The sequence below is a fragment of the Pseudonaja textilis genome, chromosome 1 (genome assembly GCF_049901715.1).
Source record: "Pseudonaja textilis isolate UNSWEBS1 chromosome 1, rPseTex1.2, whole genome shotgun sequence".
NCBI classification, from domain to species: domain Eukaryota; kingdom Metazoa; phylum Chordata; class Lepidosauria; order Squamata; family Elapidae; genus Pseudonaja; species Pseudonaja textilis.
The window spans coordinates 282038174-282055298 of NC_141990.1; the positions used below are offsets into that span (position 1 = coordinate 282038174).

At 35.2% G+C, this 17125-nt stretch overlaps 1 protein-coding gene across 2 annotated transcripts in view; it reads right to left on the reverse strand.

The window, feature by feature from the left end:
- BAZ1A (bromodomain adjacent to zinc finger domain 1A) overlaps nt 1-17125 on the reverse strand; it is a 51531-nt gene that overhangs the window by 25981 nt on the left and 8425 nt on the right. For both annotated transcript variants that reach the window (XM_087921896.1, XM_026711036.2), the window contains exons 3-11: nt 16882-17025; nt 14889-14990; nt 13887-13974; nt 12363-12494; nt 10579-10681; nt 9237-9391; nt 7931-8026; nt 2565-2703; nt 1438-1584 (exon numbers count right to left, since the gene is read on the reverse strand). In XM_087921896.1, coding sequence (XP_087778022.1) covers nt 1438-1584; nt 2565-2703; nt 7931-8026; nt 9237-9391; nt 10579-10681; nt 12363-12494; nt 13887-13974; nt 14889-14990; nt 16882-17025 — 1106 coding nt within the window. The remainder of the gene's footprint in view (nt 1-1437; nt 1585-2564; nt 2704-7930; nt 8027-9236; nt 9392-10578; nt 10682-12362; nt 12495-13886; nt 13975-14888; nt 14991-16881; nt 17026-17125) is intronic.

The window sequence follows — 17125 nt, forward strand, 5'->3', positions numbered from 1 at the left end:
GTTTCATTATTTGCAAAGTATTCCACTGAAGGAATTTATCCTATTATATATTTCTCTAAAAGGTACTATTTTGGAGATGGTATTATTAATGCGGATGTTATCCAATTCTATCTGTTTTTGTACACCACAATCTTATAAAATTATTCATTTCTGACTTGACAATTAATATCCATAATGAAATAATAATTAATACAATATTTTAATCCAGAAAAACAGAAAAATTCTACCATTAATTTGTCTGAAATCATGTTTGGGAATTTTGTATCCATAGGTAATACTAATCTGTTTAGAGATAGTTATTCTTGTGGAAAAAATATGCAGGACTTGGGAGGCTACATTTTCTTTTGGAAAACACTATTAATATGAAGTATTTATCCTCACAATTTTATTCTTTAAAAAGCCTAGTGAACTTTGAGCAATACTACAGTAGGGGCTTCCTCACATACTCTGGTGCTTTCTAAAAGAAATCATTCAGCCACATAATATGGCAAAGCTATGTATCACTCCTCTTTGCCTGCCTCTGCACTATTAAAACAGAATACAGAAAATTTCCCAGAATAAAGAATGACAGAATCAATGCTGGATTCCATATACATGTATCTCCAGATAGCTGTCCAGAAAAATGCCCTATTTTTCAGAGGACATGTCTTCTGGAGGTAGCTTTAGTTTTATTCCTAGTCTATCACAGCTATCTTAAATTGTCTTCAGTTCTACTTTTAAAGCAGTGTTCTCTCAATACAAATATTACCATGTAAATTTTCTATAATGCCTGTCTCATTGAAAATTATATAATCAGGACCTGTTATCTGACCAATAACCACTAGCTACTTTTAAAAGACTGTTGTGTGCATATTTCTTCCCTTCAGTTACTGGGCATTGTCTTCCAAGGCAGTTTTGGTTTGTGTTAAAGGTGGCATACAAGCAGGCAGTCCTTTCTTCCTTAACAACCGAATCCTTCAGCAAAAGTTGTAACAGCACTGAGTGAATGATAGTCATGACTGGACCTTGAATTTATGGCTGTTCGCAATGCCCTTATGGTCACATGATCAATTTTAGCAATTTGTAGTAACACTGGAAACTCATGCAACTACTTTACTACAGGTTATTTACCTCACCAAGATGAAGAAAACCACATCTGCAGAAATTCAATAAAAGAAGCCTCTACTGCTAACATTGTTTTAAAATTAAAATAAGCAAACACAATTTTGAATCTTTGGAAAAACATACCAGCTTGAATTTCAAGCTTGAATACAATAAATGGAATCTCTGCCTTTTTAAGAAACACAAAAGTAGAAATACATCTGGATCATCACTGCAGCTTGTCTCTAAAACATTGTCTTTTCTCTCCAGTTGTATAACAAAGTTAACTGAAAGAAAATATTGCTATGAATGCAGATTAGTATGAAAGTTGTTCTTCAAAAATATAGTTGATCTGACCTTTGGTCTCAGCATCTGCTATTTGATCTTTGGCAACTTCTTCTTCTTCTTCAGCCATAGCTTGAAAAATGGCAGTCAGGAAAAAAAACAATAATTCACAAAGTGGGCCTTCACTGTCATTTCCTACAAGAGCTTCTTCTAAAACTTCTGTAAATAATAAAACAAAGATTTAGTTTCTCTGCAACATCCAAGTACAAAAGCTTAAAAGATGCAGTTAGATCTGAATCTTAGCTTGAGAAATTTTATTTTATTCTCTAATGTGTAATTTTAGACATGCAGAATCCAACTGGTTAACATGTTCAGGTGCATTCCCGTATTGAATTGAAAAGGGGCACTTAGGTAAATGAAAGAGAAGATCTCACTGGACTGTTAAGTAACATCCATATAATAAAGGATGGATTGAATAAAACACCAGGTGGGAAAATAACTAGATGTCCAAACGGGATCAGAGCTGTCCTCCCTATTCACTTCAAATTAATCTACTAAATGGACAAAAAAGTGTTTACAATTTAGTGACATGTTCATATTTCTTTTTAGCAAGGAAAGAGAGCCATTAAGAATCATGGGGACCAATGCAAGAAGAGCATTAAAAACCAGGGACAGGTTGTGTTTCAGGCCTCCACTTCTATTAAGGGAAGGATTTTCCACTTTGGCATAAATTGATTCCTTCACTCCTCTGAAACCAAACTGAATAATCATTCTTAATGACTCTGCCTGCCCATCTCCTATTCAGATTAGGTAAAAAATGGAACTGCACTGGAGGACACATATGGGGTTCCCCCTAACCAACTTGCTCAGACTGAAGAAGTGATTTGGATAAGCAGCAAAATGTTTCAAGCCAAAAAGACCAGTTGACTCAATTTCCAGACAACTCTTCCTGGATGACAAGAATCTTCATCAACCTATCAAATAGCATTATATGTTCTATTCAAAGGAATATTTCTACATATAATCTGATGTACACTGAAGAAACATATTTTTCAAACAGATAGCCAACTCACATATGAGAATTTGCTTTAAATATAAGTAAAACTTTGAGACTTTATAAATTGTTTATAAATGTCTAGATATCAGAAACATAGTATATACCTTAATTCAAAACAAAATCCAAGAAAAGAAAAACTTGCCTAAAGTCACCCCATCAGGAAATTCATCTTGAAGATCAAATAGTTCCCCAAATGCATGGAGGAACTCCAAAACCATTACAGCATCACCAAAGATTTCTGGAGGTAGTCTGGTTTTCACTGGAGTTGGAACTGGAAGTTCCTGAAAAACAAATTAAATGTCAGCTTTTTTTTCTGCACAACCCTGTAGTAGATGGGTCAAGGACAAGTGACTGGCCTAAAGTTACCCAAATGGCTTTCATGGTTAAGGCGGGAGTAAGAACTAGAAGTAATGTTTATACTACAAAAGTTAATGAAAAGAACCCCCATGACTGCTATATATTAAATTTGAGTTCTACAGTATTTATAGTGACATCAAAGTTTTAATTTTTGAATCTTTTTCTCTTATCTACCTCGTGTAATGGAGTTAAATTATTCTCTTTTGTCATGAGTAACAGTTTTCACTTCTCCCTTGTTTTGTTATAAGGTTTATCTAGTTTCAGGCTCTTTGCTTTTAATCTTGTCAGAATTGTTTCCCATAAGAAACTTGAATATTTATTATGTGTAGATGAATATCAGATGGCAGCCATGAGATGGCATTTGTACAACTCTTATCTCTTGAGCTAATTGAATTGTTTCTGGGTTGAAGGCTCTAATCATAGTCAATCGCTCCTTGGCCACCTCATGGTTGGATTTCTTCAATGCATTCTACATAAGGCTGCCTTTGAAAACTACCAATATCCTGAAGCTGCAATGGGCCCCAAATGCAGAACTATGAGAAGCAATGGACATGCTTTGCTGGTCTTGGTCACCATAATAAACACCCCCCCCCTACTTTGGTATATCCATGTATTGCTACAACTTCGCAAACTGCACTAGCTCTCAGTAGACCTTGAATGCAATTCAAAGCATCACTTATAACAGGGGTTGCCAACCTTTTGGACCTCAGGGACCACCAAACTCATAATTTTAGATCCCAGGGACCACTAACCTGTTATGTGGGCGTGGCCTAATTTGTGGGTGTGGCTTGGTGGTCATGTGACTGGCTGGGCATGGCTTGTATGCAAATATAAATATTTATATAAATATTGAATTTTTTATAAAAAAGAGCAACTTTTACCCAAAATCAGGCAAAGCAGGCAGGCAGATTGAGTTGCTCATAGAATCACAGATTCATTCAGAGATTTATCTATCTGCCATTGGCTAGCTCAGTCTGTCACATAAAATTTGCTTGCAAGCAAACTCATAAAATTAACTCACAACACACCATGTATGTAAATATTGATTTTTTTTAAAAAAGCAATTTTTACCCAAAATCAGGCAAAGCAGGCAGATTGAGTTGCTCACAGAATCATTCAGTGATCTATCTATCTGCCACTGACTAGCTCAATCTCTCAAATTTGCTTGCAAGCAAACCTTCAATCCTAAGGGAAGCAGAGCCGAAGATCTAAAGACTAGCTAGAAAGCAAGAAATCCAACCATTTCCTGCTTCCTAGCTAATCTAAATCTCCCAGCACAGCAGAACAGATGATGGTTGAAAAAGGAAAAATAGCAATTTTAGCAGGCAAGGTTGCCGGGTAAGGAGTGAGTGGGCGGGGAGCGTTCCTGCGGGCCATGTGGGCGGCACAGCCTTGTGTTTCTGCACAGCCTGGATTAATTGCTTTGGGGGGGTGCTCTGGGGGTGAGATTTCTCTGCGGCCCACCAACATTTTCTCAAGGCCCACCGGTTGGCGACCGCTGACTTATAAAATCCTACATGGCACAGGGCCATGTTAATTTGTAGGACTGCCTATGTCTACTTTTCCCACCTATCCTCTAGACCAGTGATCGCCAACCAGTGGGCCAGGGACCACTGGTGGTCCGTGAGAAAATTTTGGTGGTCCACAGAGAAATGTCACCCTTGAAGCCCCCCCAAGCAACTATTGTGGATTGTGAAGGATGTGTGTTTGTGTTTATCTTCATGGTCATGATATGCACTGAAGATGGTGTTTGATTTCATTGTATGAGGTGCAATGACAATAAAGTAAACTAACTAATCCAGGCTACGCAGGAACACAAGGCTGCGCCGCCCATATGGCCCGCGGGAACACAAGTCTTGCTTCGCTTGCATTGCAAACAACACAAGGTAGTGAGGGGAGGGGGAAACTTGCTCCACTCACCCCACGTGCCTCTCCTGGCCACCAGGCTGCTTCTTTCTTCTCTGCTTTTGGCTGCACACAAGGAAAGCAGCAAAAATCTTTCTTTTTCTCCCCCAAACTCCGCCAGAAATTAGTCTTTGGGATCCTGAAAGGCATTCTGCTCCAAGAGGCTGCGCCAGTGCGACAAGTTTCACAAAGACTCATTTCTGGCAGAGTTTGGGGAAGCGAAAGACTTCTGCTGCTTCCTTGCATGAAGCCAAAAGTGCCTGTCTGTCTCCCTCCCTCCCTCCCACCCCACTCTCCCTGAGAAGAGAGCTGGAGATGGTATCCTGCAATCCCAAATAAAGAATGATTGATCGGTAGGAAAATGGGGTGGGGAATTTTCCTGCAGACTTTTTGGGGGATTTTCCCAGGGTCTCTGGTCCGCGGGATTTAAAATTATGAGTTTGGTGGTCCCTGGGGCCCAAAAGGTTGGTGACCCCTGCCCTAGGCTACACACAGATCCTGACTTCAGGGCTTTGTCATCTAATGGGGCCTACCTTCTCTACTGACATGCCTGCCCATTGTAACAAACTTCTCTATACAAAGTTCAAGTAAATCAAACTCTATTGAAGAACAATGAAGATTTAGCTTTTCTTCTGTGCAGGAGGCCAGGATGGTAAATAAGCCTATTTTGGCTGGGAGAGCGCCTGTTATGACTAGCTTTAGCCATGTATCATGGATGATTATCTTGATTTATATTTTATTTCATTTTGATTACTTTTTATTTCCCCCCTGTATGTTATGTATTACAGAACATTAGTTTCCAGAACTGTCAACCCCACCCCCACCCCCCTAGGTTACAACTCTTTATTGTTCCTGTGAATTTTCAAGGCTAGGAAGATTTTTAAAAACTTCTTTTCCCCTTTGCATTGGGTTGGCATTTCTTGCTCACTTAATATTAGTATTTTTTAAATAAAAAGAAGCATTTCTCCTAGGTTTTTTTTTTTAACACTGAGATTGAAACAGAAAAATCACAGAGAAAGATGACACAGGAAAAGATATCACTTATATTATGATAGGCAAACATTTTTGGACTGGGAAGCATATTCCACCTTGAAACCATAAAGGCCCAGAGAAATTACAAAATTAGCTGATACTTTGAAATTGAAAATTTCAACCTGCTTTACATAGAAGGAAGGTTAAGAGGCAAAATGGAAAGGCAGTCTGATACGGAGAAGTTAATAGGTAAAAATGAATGTCTTAAGTCTAAAAAAATTCAATGTATCTTACACTCCGCTTAGCAGAAAGCTACATAAAATTTCAGAATCCTATCTATACTTGGGGATCTTGAAGATAACAAATGAGATATTGTGCAGCCTCATGAATTTCATTCTTAATGAGGGTGCAGGATGCTCATTCCCAATTTACAGTGACCTAGCATCCTTTAATCCATAGTAATGGTACTACTGATATTTGAACTTTCTATTCACTTCCATGGGAGGAAAAAATGGTGACCCTAACAAAATGAATGCCCAGCTGTGAAATAAAACATAGAAAATGCGTAAATGAGCAGCGTTTACATATTACAAACATAGAAACCAAATGCCATAATTAAATTAAATTTAAAATTCAATCTTTTCTCTCTTCCTGTGTTGGACACACACTGATAAATTACAAACAAATATTGGTTTCAGGAACTTTAGATAATTGATATTTTATAATATGGCTCTGCACTGTAATACAGATGAGAATTCAAACACATTGAACTGCATCTATACCCTCTACTACAAGAATAAATAACCTCCAAGGGCTCTAGCGATAGGCTAAGTTTTGCAAAGCATGTCAATGTCTACAGAGCAGAAGTAAAAGAACTTTTATTTCTTACTTATTTTATTTTTTATTTTATTGAAGTGGATTATAAAAGCAATATTGTAACTTGGCTCAAAAAATTACAATCAAGAAACGGGACTGTATGTTATTCTTTTCTTCAACCAGTAGAGGGCACTAACATATAGGAGACATCAGAGCAGATGGATCTTGAAGTACTAGTTGAGGAAGGTGAATATAAAGCGCAGGTGGATTATAAAAAAAAAAAGAGGGAACAGAGAAAGGGCCCAGATGAAGCAGGAAAGTGGTAGAGATATTAAGGAAGCAAGTAGGAAACTCTACAGTTTAATGCAGAAATGGGGAAGCAGCAAGTGGGCAGAATGTACTGGGGAAACCATAAAGGAGCAGAGACAAACAAAACGTTATAATAACAGCAGGCAAATAAACTCTATCATCTACTGTTTCACTGTCACATCTATATAATACGGTTCCTTATCCCCAAGAGTCCTGTCTAACACTTTTCTGCATCAGAGATAGTCTTCCCTCCACACAGATACTTTCTGCTGGTAAGCTATAGGCACTAATCATTGTTTTTCCTGGTCAAAAAGCACTTCTGCTGCTTGCAAGGTAACATACCGGATGTATGGAACTACATGTGGTCCTTGTTTATTAATGACCACTTGTTCAACAACTATTCGAACTGACAACAATGCTGAATGAGCTTTAGTTATGACTGTTCTTGTTAATTACTTTCATTGCAGCATTTCCACGGTCATCTGATTGTCATTTGTGATAATCTTTGAAAGATTCTGACAATTAACCAATAGCTAAGCTGGCAGGCAATCACAAGTGGCTATCACATGATGTCTTCACTTAACCATCACAACTGGAAATGCTGAAAATTCCGTTACAAAGTGATGTGGTCATATGATATCATGCTTCATGACTGTGTTGCTTAGCAATGGAAATTCCAGTCCCAATTACTGTCCTTTTGTAAGGACTACCTGAAACAAGTTACCTCGCCAACATTATAAATACTCTTATTAAAACTTAGTATAATATCAACTTTCCCCTTATGTCTTGCAAAGAATGCGTTCAGACCATAGATAACAATTATTTACTCTGGTCCTTAGGAAAATGGAAAAAGGAGTAGCAGAAAAAGGAGTTGCCTTTGCTCTTAGCTATACCTCCTTGCTTTAATTCTGTTCACCATGGAATAAAGAAGGAATGCAAACTTGACCCGTCCCCCCCCCCCAAAAAAAATTCTGCCCTTCTCATGACTAGAATGAAGAAATGCATGTATTTTCAAAACATGTACCATAGGCATGCAATTTTTAGCATTCTATGTTTAACATGCTAGGTCCAAGTTTTGAAATTAAACATATAATTAGCATAGGCTGATACAGGTTACAGAACAGTTATCAATTTCCCATTTTACATTACCTTAAGATCATCACATTCCATGTCTTCTCTGCGCTTACTCCACTGTTTTAGATGTTCCAGATATTTCTTTTTTTCCTCACGTAGTTTTTCTCTTTCCTTTAATTACATAGAAATTTGATCAGGAAATGGTTTCCTCACTTCACTTTCTTACTAATTTCATTTTAATTATTAAATGCAACATTAATATGAAAGATTAGAAGAAGAGTCTTTATATCTCAAATATTTAGGATACTATTAAATTTACCGCATATTGTAACATAAATCCTGTTTTTTAATAGAGTGTTCTTTTGTTTTGACGAAGTTTCCTAGAACTTCAGTATTTAAAGGCACATTTTTTCCAGATTTTTATTGTAGGAATTAATTAAAAGCTACAAATGAAAATGCTCTTCTACAAGTTTTAACTGTCACACAGAAGATCTTAAGTTTCTGATTGAAATATAAATTATTTGTTACCTAGTCCACCTGTCAATATTATATTTTGAAAATTAAAACTACAAATGTAACTAAAAAATAGCAAAATTAAATGACATCAGCAGTTAGTTTAGGACATGTTATCATCTTTCAGGGAAGAAGCTGCCCAAAACATTTGCTACTTACCATGTTTCCCCCAAAATAAGACCCGATCTTATATTTTGGGGGGCTCCAAATTAAGCACTAGGGCTTATTTTCAGGGAAACACAATTTCAGGGTGATGAGCCTGGCTGGGCATCCCAAACCCTGGCACACACATAAGAAGCGGTATCTGGTATCTGGCAACAGCTGCAGCCCACTGGTCCCTTGGTCAGTGCACTCTGGGGCTGCGCAGCCTGCGCAGTGCAGGTGCACTGATTCCCTGTCCAAGCAGCAGACAGAGGCACAGAGGGAGGGGCAAAGCAGGTGATCCAGACCCGCTGCACAGGCCATGGAAAAGCTGAAAGTTGGTGGGCTGAAGCTGTTGCCGGACACTATCAGACCATGTGCTCTTGCCGCTTCCTCTGCTGGCCACTCCCACTTCACTAGGGCTTATTTTTGGGATATGGCTTATATTAGGCACACACTTAAAAATCAGACAAGGGCTTATTTTTGGGGTAGGTATTATTTTTGGGAAAACACGATAAGTATGAGGTAGTTTGCAAAAACCTTTTACCTCACAATGTCATTTATCTCAAAAAAATCCATAACGCCTGTTCTTTCTCTAAGGTGTCAAGTCTTAACAATTCCAATTAGAAAATACCAATAAAGCTACAAATCTCTAATTGGAGAATGTGATTCTACAAATGTGATTGTCACTACCACTTCAAATCTAGGGTTAATAAAAATGTCATGCCTTTTCCTTTTCTATTTTCAGTCGCTCCTTCTCTTCTTTTTTCTTTAGTCTTTCTTCTTCCACAAGCTTCTTTAATTCTTCTTTTCTTTTTTCTTTGTCTTGTTTCTCTTTTCTCTTGAATTTCATAGCATTTTCTTTCTCCCTTTTTAATTTTTCTATTTCAAAATATATACTGGTGAATTAGAATTAGAGCTATATTTTATAGATACATCGAGATTAGGTATTGAACAAAAAGTATTTTATAATTTTTTAAATCAACAAATTGAGCATTAAATTAATACAATTCAAAATAAATGTTAAAAGGAAAAGTTCTCACAGGTTCAGGACACAACCAAGCACATTCCATGATATGACCTTAACCATATACTATTTTGAAGAAGAAAACAACAATTGTGTTGAAGTCCTGAATCTTATTCATTGGGATCCAGAGGAACTATGAAACAAACTTAAATAACTTGTTAAGGATGAATGTAAAAAGATATTGCCAAAGATTAAGAAAGAGAAGAAAGAAAATTGGATATCAGAATATATCATGGAAATTTTAAAATGCCAAATCTACAGAAAAGGCGAGATCTCAATAAGGAAGTTAAAGCATTTCAGGCAGTTCTTACAAGAAACAAAAAGTGATATTGCAGTACCTGTAAAGATACTAAAGATAGAAACAGACACAAAAAACCTAAGAAAAGTATTTTACAAATACTGTATATGAATTCAGAAGGGGGTTTCAATCTTGCACTGCTGAATGCTAAAGAATTGGTTGAAAGTTAAAGAACAGAGAGTAACTAATTCAAAGATGATCAAACAAAGATGGAAGGAGTATAATGAAATTTTGTGCAATAGAGATCACCATCCAAGATACCGTACTTTCAAAGATAGTAATAGCACCTAGACTTATATACTTATGCTTTACAGTATATAAACTCTCTCTAAGCAGTTTACAGAGTCAGCCTATTGTCCCCAATTTACCAACCTCCAAAAGATGGAAGGCTGAGTCAACCTTGAGCTAGTGAAATTCGAACTGCTGAACTGCTGGCAATAGGCAGTCAGCAGAATTAGCCTGTAATACTGCATTTAACTCCTGCGTAAACATGGCTCATATTCCTTCTTTAAAACAATCTCTAGTGGGAGAAGATGAAATTAGAGAATTCCATTTGTTATCAAGTTGGAAGGCTGCAGGAATTTGGTTTTGCTTTACAGGTACTCCTTGCTTAATGATCATTTGGTCAGTGAGGTTACAACAATGCTGAACAAACTGCTCTTCGAAGTTCCAGCTGTTGTAGCACTGTTGTCACATGAACAAATTTCAGGCCCACCCCCAATTACAATCACTGATTGAACTTACCGCTGTTTCTCATATGCTCTTTTTCTTTTTGGAGTTTTACCCTTTCTTTTGCTGTATTGCTTAGATTTCTAGGACTGAAGTGTTCTTCAGCATCTTTATCCTCCTAGGAACAAAAGTAAACTTCGTAAAGTAGAAAAATATTCAAAATCTGAGTATTTCAAGAACTTTACAAGGGAAGATTTGTTCTATTTGTAACCAAAATGAAATGTTTTGCAAAGTCAAAGGGATTTTTTGAGAAATGACAACAAGATTAGATTTAACCCCATCCCCCTTTCTGTTTATTTTCCAACTTTATTATTTTTACAAATAACCTTCCTCCTTCTATTATCTTCACAACAACCCTGTGAGGTGAGTTGCGCTGAGAGAGTGACTGGCCCAAGGTCACACAGCAGTCTTTTCATGGCTAAGGTGAGACCAGAACTCATGGTCTCCCACTTTCTAGCCTAGTGCCTTAACCACTAGACCACTTGGCTCTATATGAAAATATTAATACTAATTGGTTCTCCATTTGTTCTGCCTATATCTGGGAAACCTAGGTGCAACACCTGAACTGCCTACAAACATAGCCCCTCCTTCTTCTCAGTTTCAAAGATCAAATGAAAAAATATTAATACAAATTTAAAATCATATAAAAATAGATGGCACACTTTATTAAAGAACCTCAATATGAACAGTAAAATACAGTTGGATAAACAACAAATCTAAAATATAATATGGATGATATATTCTAATATATTCTTAAAAGCTTAAAATACTATAAGACATTTCCTATCCAATTTCTAATCACACATGTCTCTATTAAACCTTAAAAATACTTAGTTAATACAACTGGAGTCAATAGGAGAAAGGAAAAAAGTGTACAGATTATCAATATATTTAGAAAACACTGTACATTATATGTAGATTATATGTCAAATTAAAATATAAACTTTAAAATTAAATTTTGGATTTGGCACAGTTCTATATACAAATGTAGTCTAAATGATTTCTAAAGAAAACTGAATTCTGCATCAGATTTACTTTTCATATTTAAAAAAAAGCTTTTTTTAGACACTGAAGCTTAGTCCCACAATTTGGTTAGCCATTCTACCACATAGGGATTAAAGATATTTTCCAATGATGAGCATATAAAATCCATGCAGCTGTTAACATATGCCATTCCAGTTTATTTTGAATAAAAAGTTTAATGAAATTTAATAAAAATATCTCAAAATAAAATGGGATAGAACTTTCAAATTTTATTTTCCAGTATTTTTGAACTTTGCAATGTTGCCACCACAAATGGAAGAAGGATCCAACCTGTCTATTACATTTCCAGCATATCATGGAAAAGAAATTACTCGTTCTGGCAATCAAGACTGGAGTAGTGTGCCAGCAATAGAACATCTTGTACCAATTGCGTTTTAAGTATGTGAAATGCAGATAAAGTTGGTGGTACTGGACATTCCCTAACCTAATGCACTCCAGCCGTGCTTCAATAAAGCCTCTATATAAACTCTCATGACCATCATGTATAGTGACTGGAATTGATAGGAGAATCAAATATATTTTAAGGGGACCAGGTTGGAAATGGCTGGAAAAGAATGAAATTTGTAGGAAAGTTAATAGATATTGTGTTATGTATTTATCTCATTGCTTTTGAAGAGATTTTAATGTAGATTTGAGAATGGCCATATAAATAAATTACATTTCTAGCATCCCTTTATAAGCCCATCAAATGCTGAATGCATTATAGCCTGCTTGCTGATAGATGAATAGTTGCAGAAGGTTATTGTCTGACTTACATGATCATCAGATGTCAACTTTGAAGATCTTTTTTGTTTACTTGAAGAACTGAACATAAAAGTGGGTGGATTATCAGGAAAGAGATAGAAAAAAGTCTGTTCTGCTATCTTGTATTTTGCAATTGATATTGCCTTGGGAAAGAAATGTGAGGAAACAAGAGTCAACAGGTATGTTATGTACAAGTGATAAATCAGTGAGTGTTTAAGAAGGACTAGAAATAAACTTTTTTTTTTTCTAGTTCACACCGTTGGAATGAGGTGCCTACAATTGGAGCAAACCAAATAAGAGAGAATCACAGCTATTCTGAAGTATCAAGAAAGGAGAACAAACATAGTTTGGCTATTCCAAATAGTCTTCACTTGTGTAGACAAATAAGGTTAAACTAACCTTTCTTCAGAGGTCAAATAGAAATATCAATTACAGATAGTCCTGGACTTTTGACTGGTATTTAACAACCATTTTAAGTTACAGTGGGTGCTTAATGGCCCATAAAGCACTTCTAGCCATCATAAAATGTTGTGCTGCATGTGCCCCATGGTGACATGACCACATTTTGGGTTCTTGGCAACAGGTTTGCATTTATGACTGGTAGTGACATCTAGTTGGCATATCACTAGATTTGCCTTAGGTTTCCAGCAAAAAATGCCTATTTGGGGGAATGGATTAGCTTAATGCCTATGTGATTCACTTAACAAGTGCATGATTTGGACTTACTATAGTGGGATTTGCCACTGAAAAAAATGAACAAATGAATTGAGCCTGATAACATGGGTGGCTTGACATACAACTGCAATAATGGACTAAAATTCCAATCCCTATTGTGGTTGTAAGTCAAGGACTAGCTATATTTGTAACAAAAATAAAAATTCTTCCCTCTTTTATTTTTTATAGCGTTGACCAACAACTTTTTAAAGTGGCTTTCATGTGATATCATGCCCAAATATCTTATTACAAAAAATTTGCCACTGTCTTAACTCTATAAATTATGAAATCCAATATGTATAACATTAAAACAACATATATGAAAGGTGATTATCATTCTTCATCTATCAAAGTATTTTTTATCATGCATTAACATTTATTATTGCTAACAATCTGTTGTAGCAAAGACACAGAGAAATAATGATTTATCTCAGACAATAAATATGTCTAGGCATAACTCTCCAAGGAAATGTTGAAATCTTTATGTATATTTGATAATCTTAAAATATCAAACTAACATAAAAATAAAAAATGTTTACAATATACTAAGATTCATGGAAAAAAGTAAAACTGCACAGAGTTTACTACGATAGTTGATAAAGGACAATCTTCATTGTAATGTTGTAAATAAAGCCTATTAAGAGCTAAATACTTCCTAACAAATATAATTTTAAGGAAATATAAGGTCATTCTTTTAGTAAAATTGACCAATTTAATATAGGCAAGCATATTCAAAACACTGACAATTTGAGATAAATTCATTGTAATATATGAAGCATATATTTTCATTCACTATCTTAAAGTTTAATTGCTTTGATTACCTTAATTTTAATAATGCCATCATGTGATTCACAGTGTTGTTTTAAAAAAAGCTTTAATCTGTCATAAGAAAAAATATGCCTTCTTCGACTGTGGAAAAAAAAGAATAGTTAAGTCTTACCATTAACAATGAAACTAATATACAAAAATTACAGTTTAAATAACTTCTGACCATTTTAATTTATAAAAAAATCATAAAAAAATAAAATGAACACCCTTGTGATGTTTCTTAACAAAAACATACAGAACTTTCATTAAAATTTCAATCACAGAATAGTAATACTGTCCATGAATTCTATGCCTTTTGAGTCAGTGTATATATTCTAAATTTTAAGGTCCTATCACAGAATCACAAGGAAGGGTAGGATGGCCAATTAAAAAGCAATTTCCTGAAACATGCATTTTCTTTAATCTCTTTATGACCATTCTCTCTTTATCTCCCTTTCCCTGATGCACAAACATACGTAGTTTATTGTCACTTTTTCTGAGCATACTTTTTATACTAAAAATCATTGGGGTAGAATCACCATTCATTTGATTTGGGTTGATTTGGCGCCCAGAAAAAAAATGGAAATATAAGATATGCTAGCAGTTTGCCTTTCAAATTTTTTTAAGAAACTTAATATTCGAAACATTTTGTTACCAATAGTTTATGATCCGTATTTTGATTCAGTACAGGAACAAATCAACAAAAGAGGGTAGAAAAAGCTTGTTTCCTTTTTCTGCAAGGTTTCTTTCAAAAGGTTTCTTTCAAAAGAACTATATAGAGAAAATGGCATCTTTAAAGAGGATGTGGAATAATTCTGTCCTTAAATAAGATGTTGTATTGGTTTTTTTAGAAAAAGATTTCTTATGTTATTATATTTTATGTTTTGTTTGTTTGTATATTGTTTTGTAAAATTAATAAAATTTGCTTGGGAAAAAAAAAGAGGATGTGCCTTGTCCTCCACTCTCATTTCTGGCAGCTGGACAGCAACTATAGGGTAATAACCAGCATAGCTTACCAAATCTGTGATGCTTTCACTGTAACAGACTCATATAGTTGTTTCTTTAAAGGCTTCACTTTATACTTGTACAAAAAAGGATCAGTTATGGCTTTTTCATTCCTAAAAATTAAAATGGTTACTGTTTACTATGTAAATTATTTAAATTTTTGAGGCAAAAAACCATACAATCATATTCTCAGTCATGTGAAATTAACATTTCAGTAAAGAATGAGGTTTAAACTGCATGTATTTGCTTGTGTTCTGTACAAACACAGCAAACCAAACCATGCCCATTACATGTTTGTTCCACAAAATGCAAATAGAAACTTATAACATAGATTGCCCAATAACTTTTGAATATCAACTTTCTCAGCAAAAAACAATAAAGTTTAGAAGTTTGAATTTGATATTGAATTATACACCAAGTATAATTAAATATTCAATAAATAAATTACATTATCAATTAGATAATTGCACATTTCCATCTGGTACACGGTTGCCCTTCCAAAGAGGAAGGGCACCTTTCTGATCTCATGATTCAACTACTGCAATGTATCCTACATGGGCTACCCTTGAAGACCAGTCAGAAACTTCAACTTGCCAGAATTTAATTACATTGCAAGTAAACATGCAGGAAGTGGGACTCAGCTTTAGTATACCCACTTTATACCCATTTCACAAGCTACACTGGTTGCCAATACGCTTCCATGTGCTATCCAAGGGGCTGGTTACCCCCATAACAATCTACATGGCATAGGGTCAGACTGCCTCAGGAACTGTCTTCTCTTCTCGTTTCTGCATGGCCAGTAGAGGCTCAATGAAGTGGGCATGCCTTAGGTCTCTTGCATTGCATCATCTATTTGGACCTACGAAGCAGAACCTATCTATTGAAATTAGATTCTGCCCAATATATAACTCCAATCTTGATGGTGTTCTGGATTATTTTCTCCCAAGCCATGATCTAAGATAGATGGCCCTGCTTGGATGTGTTTTGTATATATTTTCCTATGTTATTTAGTGACATTCCCTATCTTGTTCATTACTTACTGTGTATTTGTTTTGAAATCTTGTTTTTGTAAAATAGCATGATATATTATAAAGCTGTCCATAGTCAGTCATCAGTCAGGAAATGCTGATATCAAATACATAAATTTATAATTTTTTGGTATGTCCTTGATAGTGTACATTCCGTAAGCTGCTTAGAGTCTAGTTAATTTCAGGTTGTAGATAAATTGTACATATAAATAAAATAGTGACAACTTTAAATATATCATCTTATGAATTATTTTTGAATTTATTAAGTTGAAGCACAGGTAAAACATGTTTTTGCTTTGTTAGAACGAAGCTACTAACCTAGATTTAAATTCCTGGATTGAAAGTATGTATTTTTTGTTTCTAAAACTTTTTTTTAACTGAGAAAATTGGAAAAAACGATCAAAATAATTCCATATGGACAAGGTTGATAGATTTAAAACCACATTGTCTATATATGTGTGCTGTATGTATGTACAAATGTACCTGTGTGTGTTCTTTTCATTTTTTTCATTTGGAGTTTTTTTTTGGAATTTTTAATATATGAGTCGCGGTAGCACAGTGGTCAGAATGCAGTAATGCAGGTTACTTCTGCTGACTGCCAGCTGACTACAATTTGGCAGTTTGAATCTCACCAGGCTCAAGGTTGACTCAGCCTTCCAACCTTCCAAGGTCAGTAAAATGAGGACCCAGATTGTTGGGGGCAAAATGTTGACTCTGTAAACCGCTTAGAGAGGGCTATAAAGCACTGTAATATAGAATATAGTATATAGAAGTCTAAATTCTACGCTAAATGCTACATCTTATTTTGTACTATTTTAAACTTTGAAATACTAATTAAAACCACATTTCTTTTGAAACATTGTGATATGTATATAGAGTTATATCAAGAAGTTTTCTTTAAAAATTAGTGGTTATTTTAGTTTAGTTGTAGCCCTTTCTATATTCATTATCTTCTGAATATAAAACAAGTTTTTACCCATTTTGTGCAGAACTGGTATCTAAATCTGAATCATCACTATCGCTAATGATAATGGTGACTCCATCAACACCTTTGGCATGGCCATTAGCAATTCCATTCTGATGTACTGGTGCTTTGATTTCCAAAATTTTACAGTGCAATCTGGGGAAAAAAAAGAATATTCAATTAAAAGGGGTCTATCTTATTGCAGGTGAGAGATAATTATTGTTATCCTATTTTATTATCCACAAAATACTGCCTA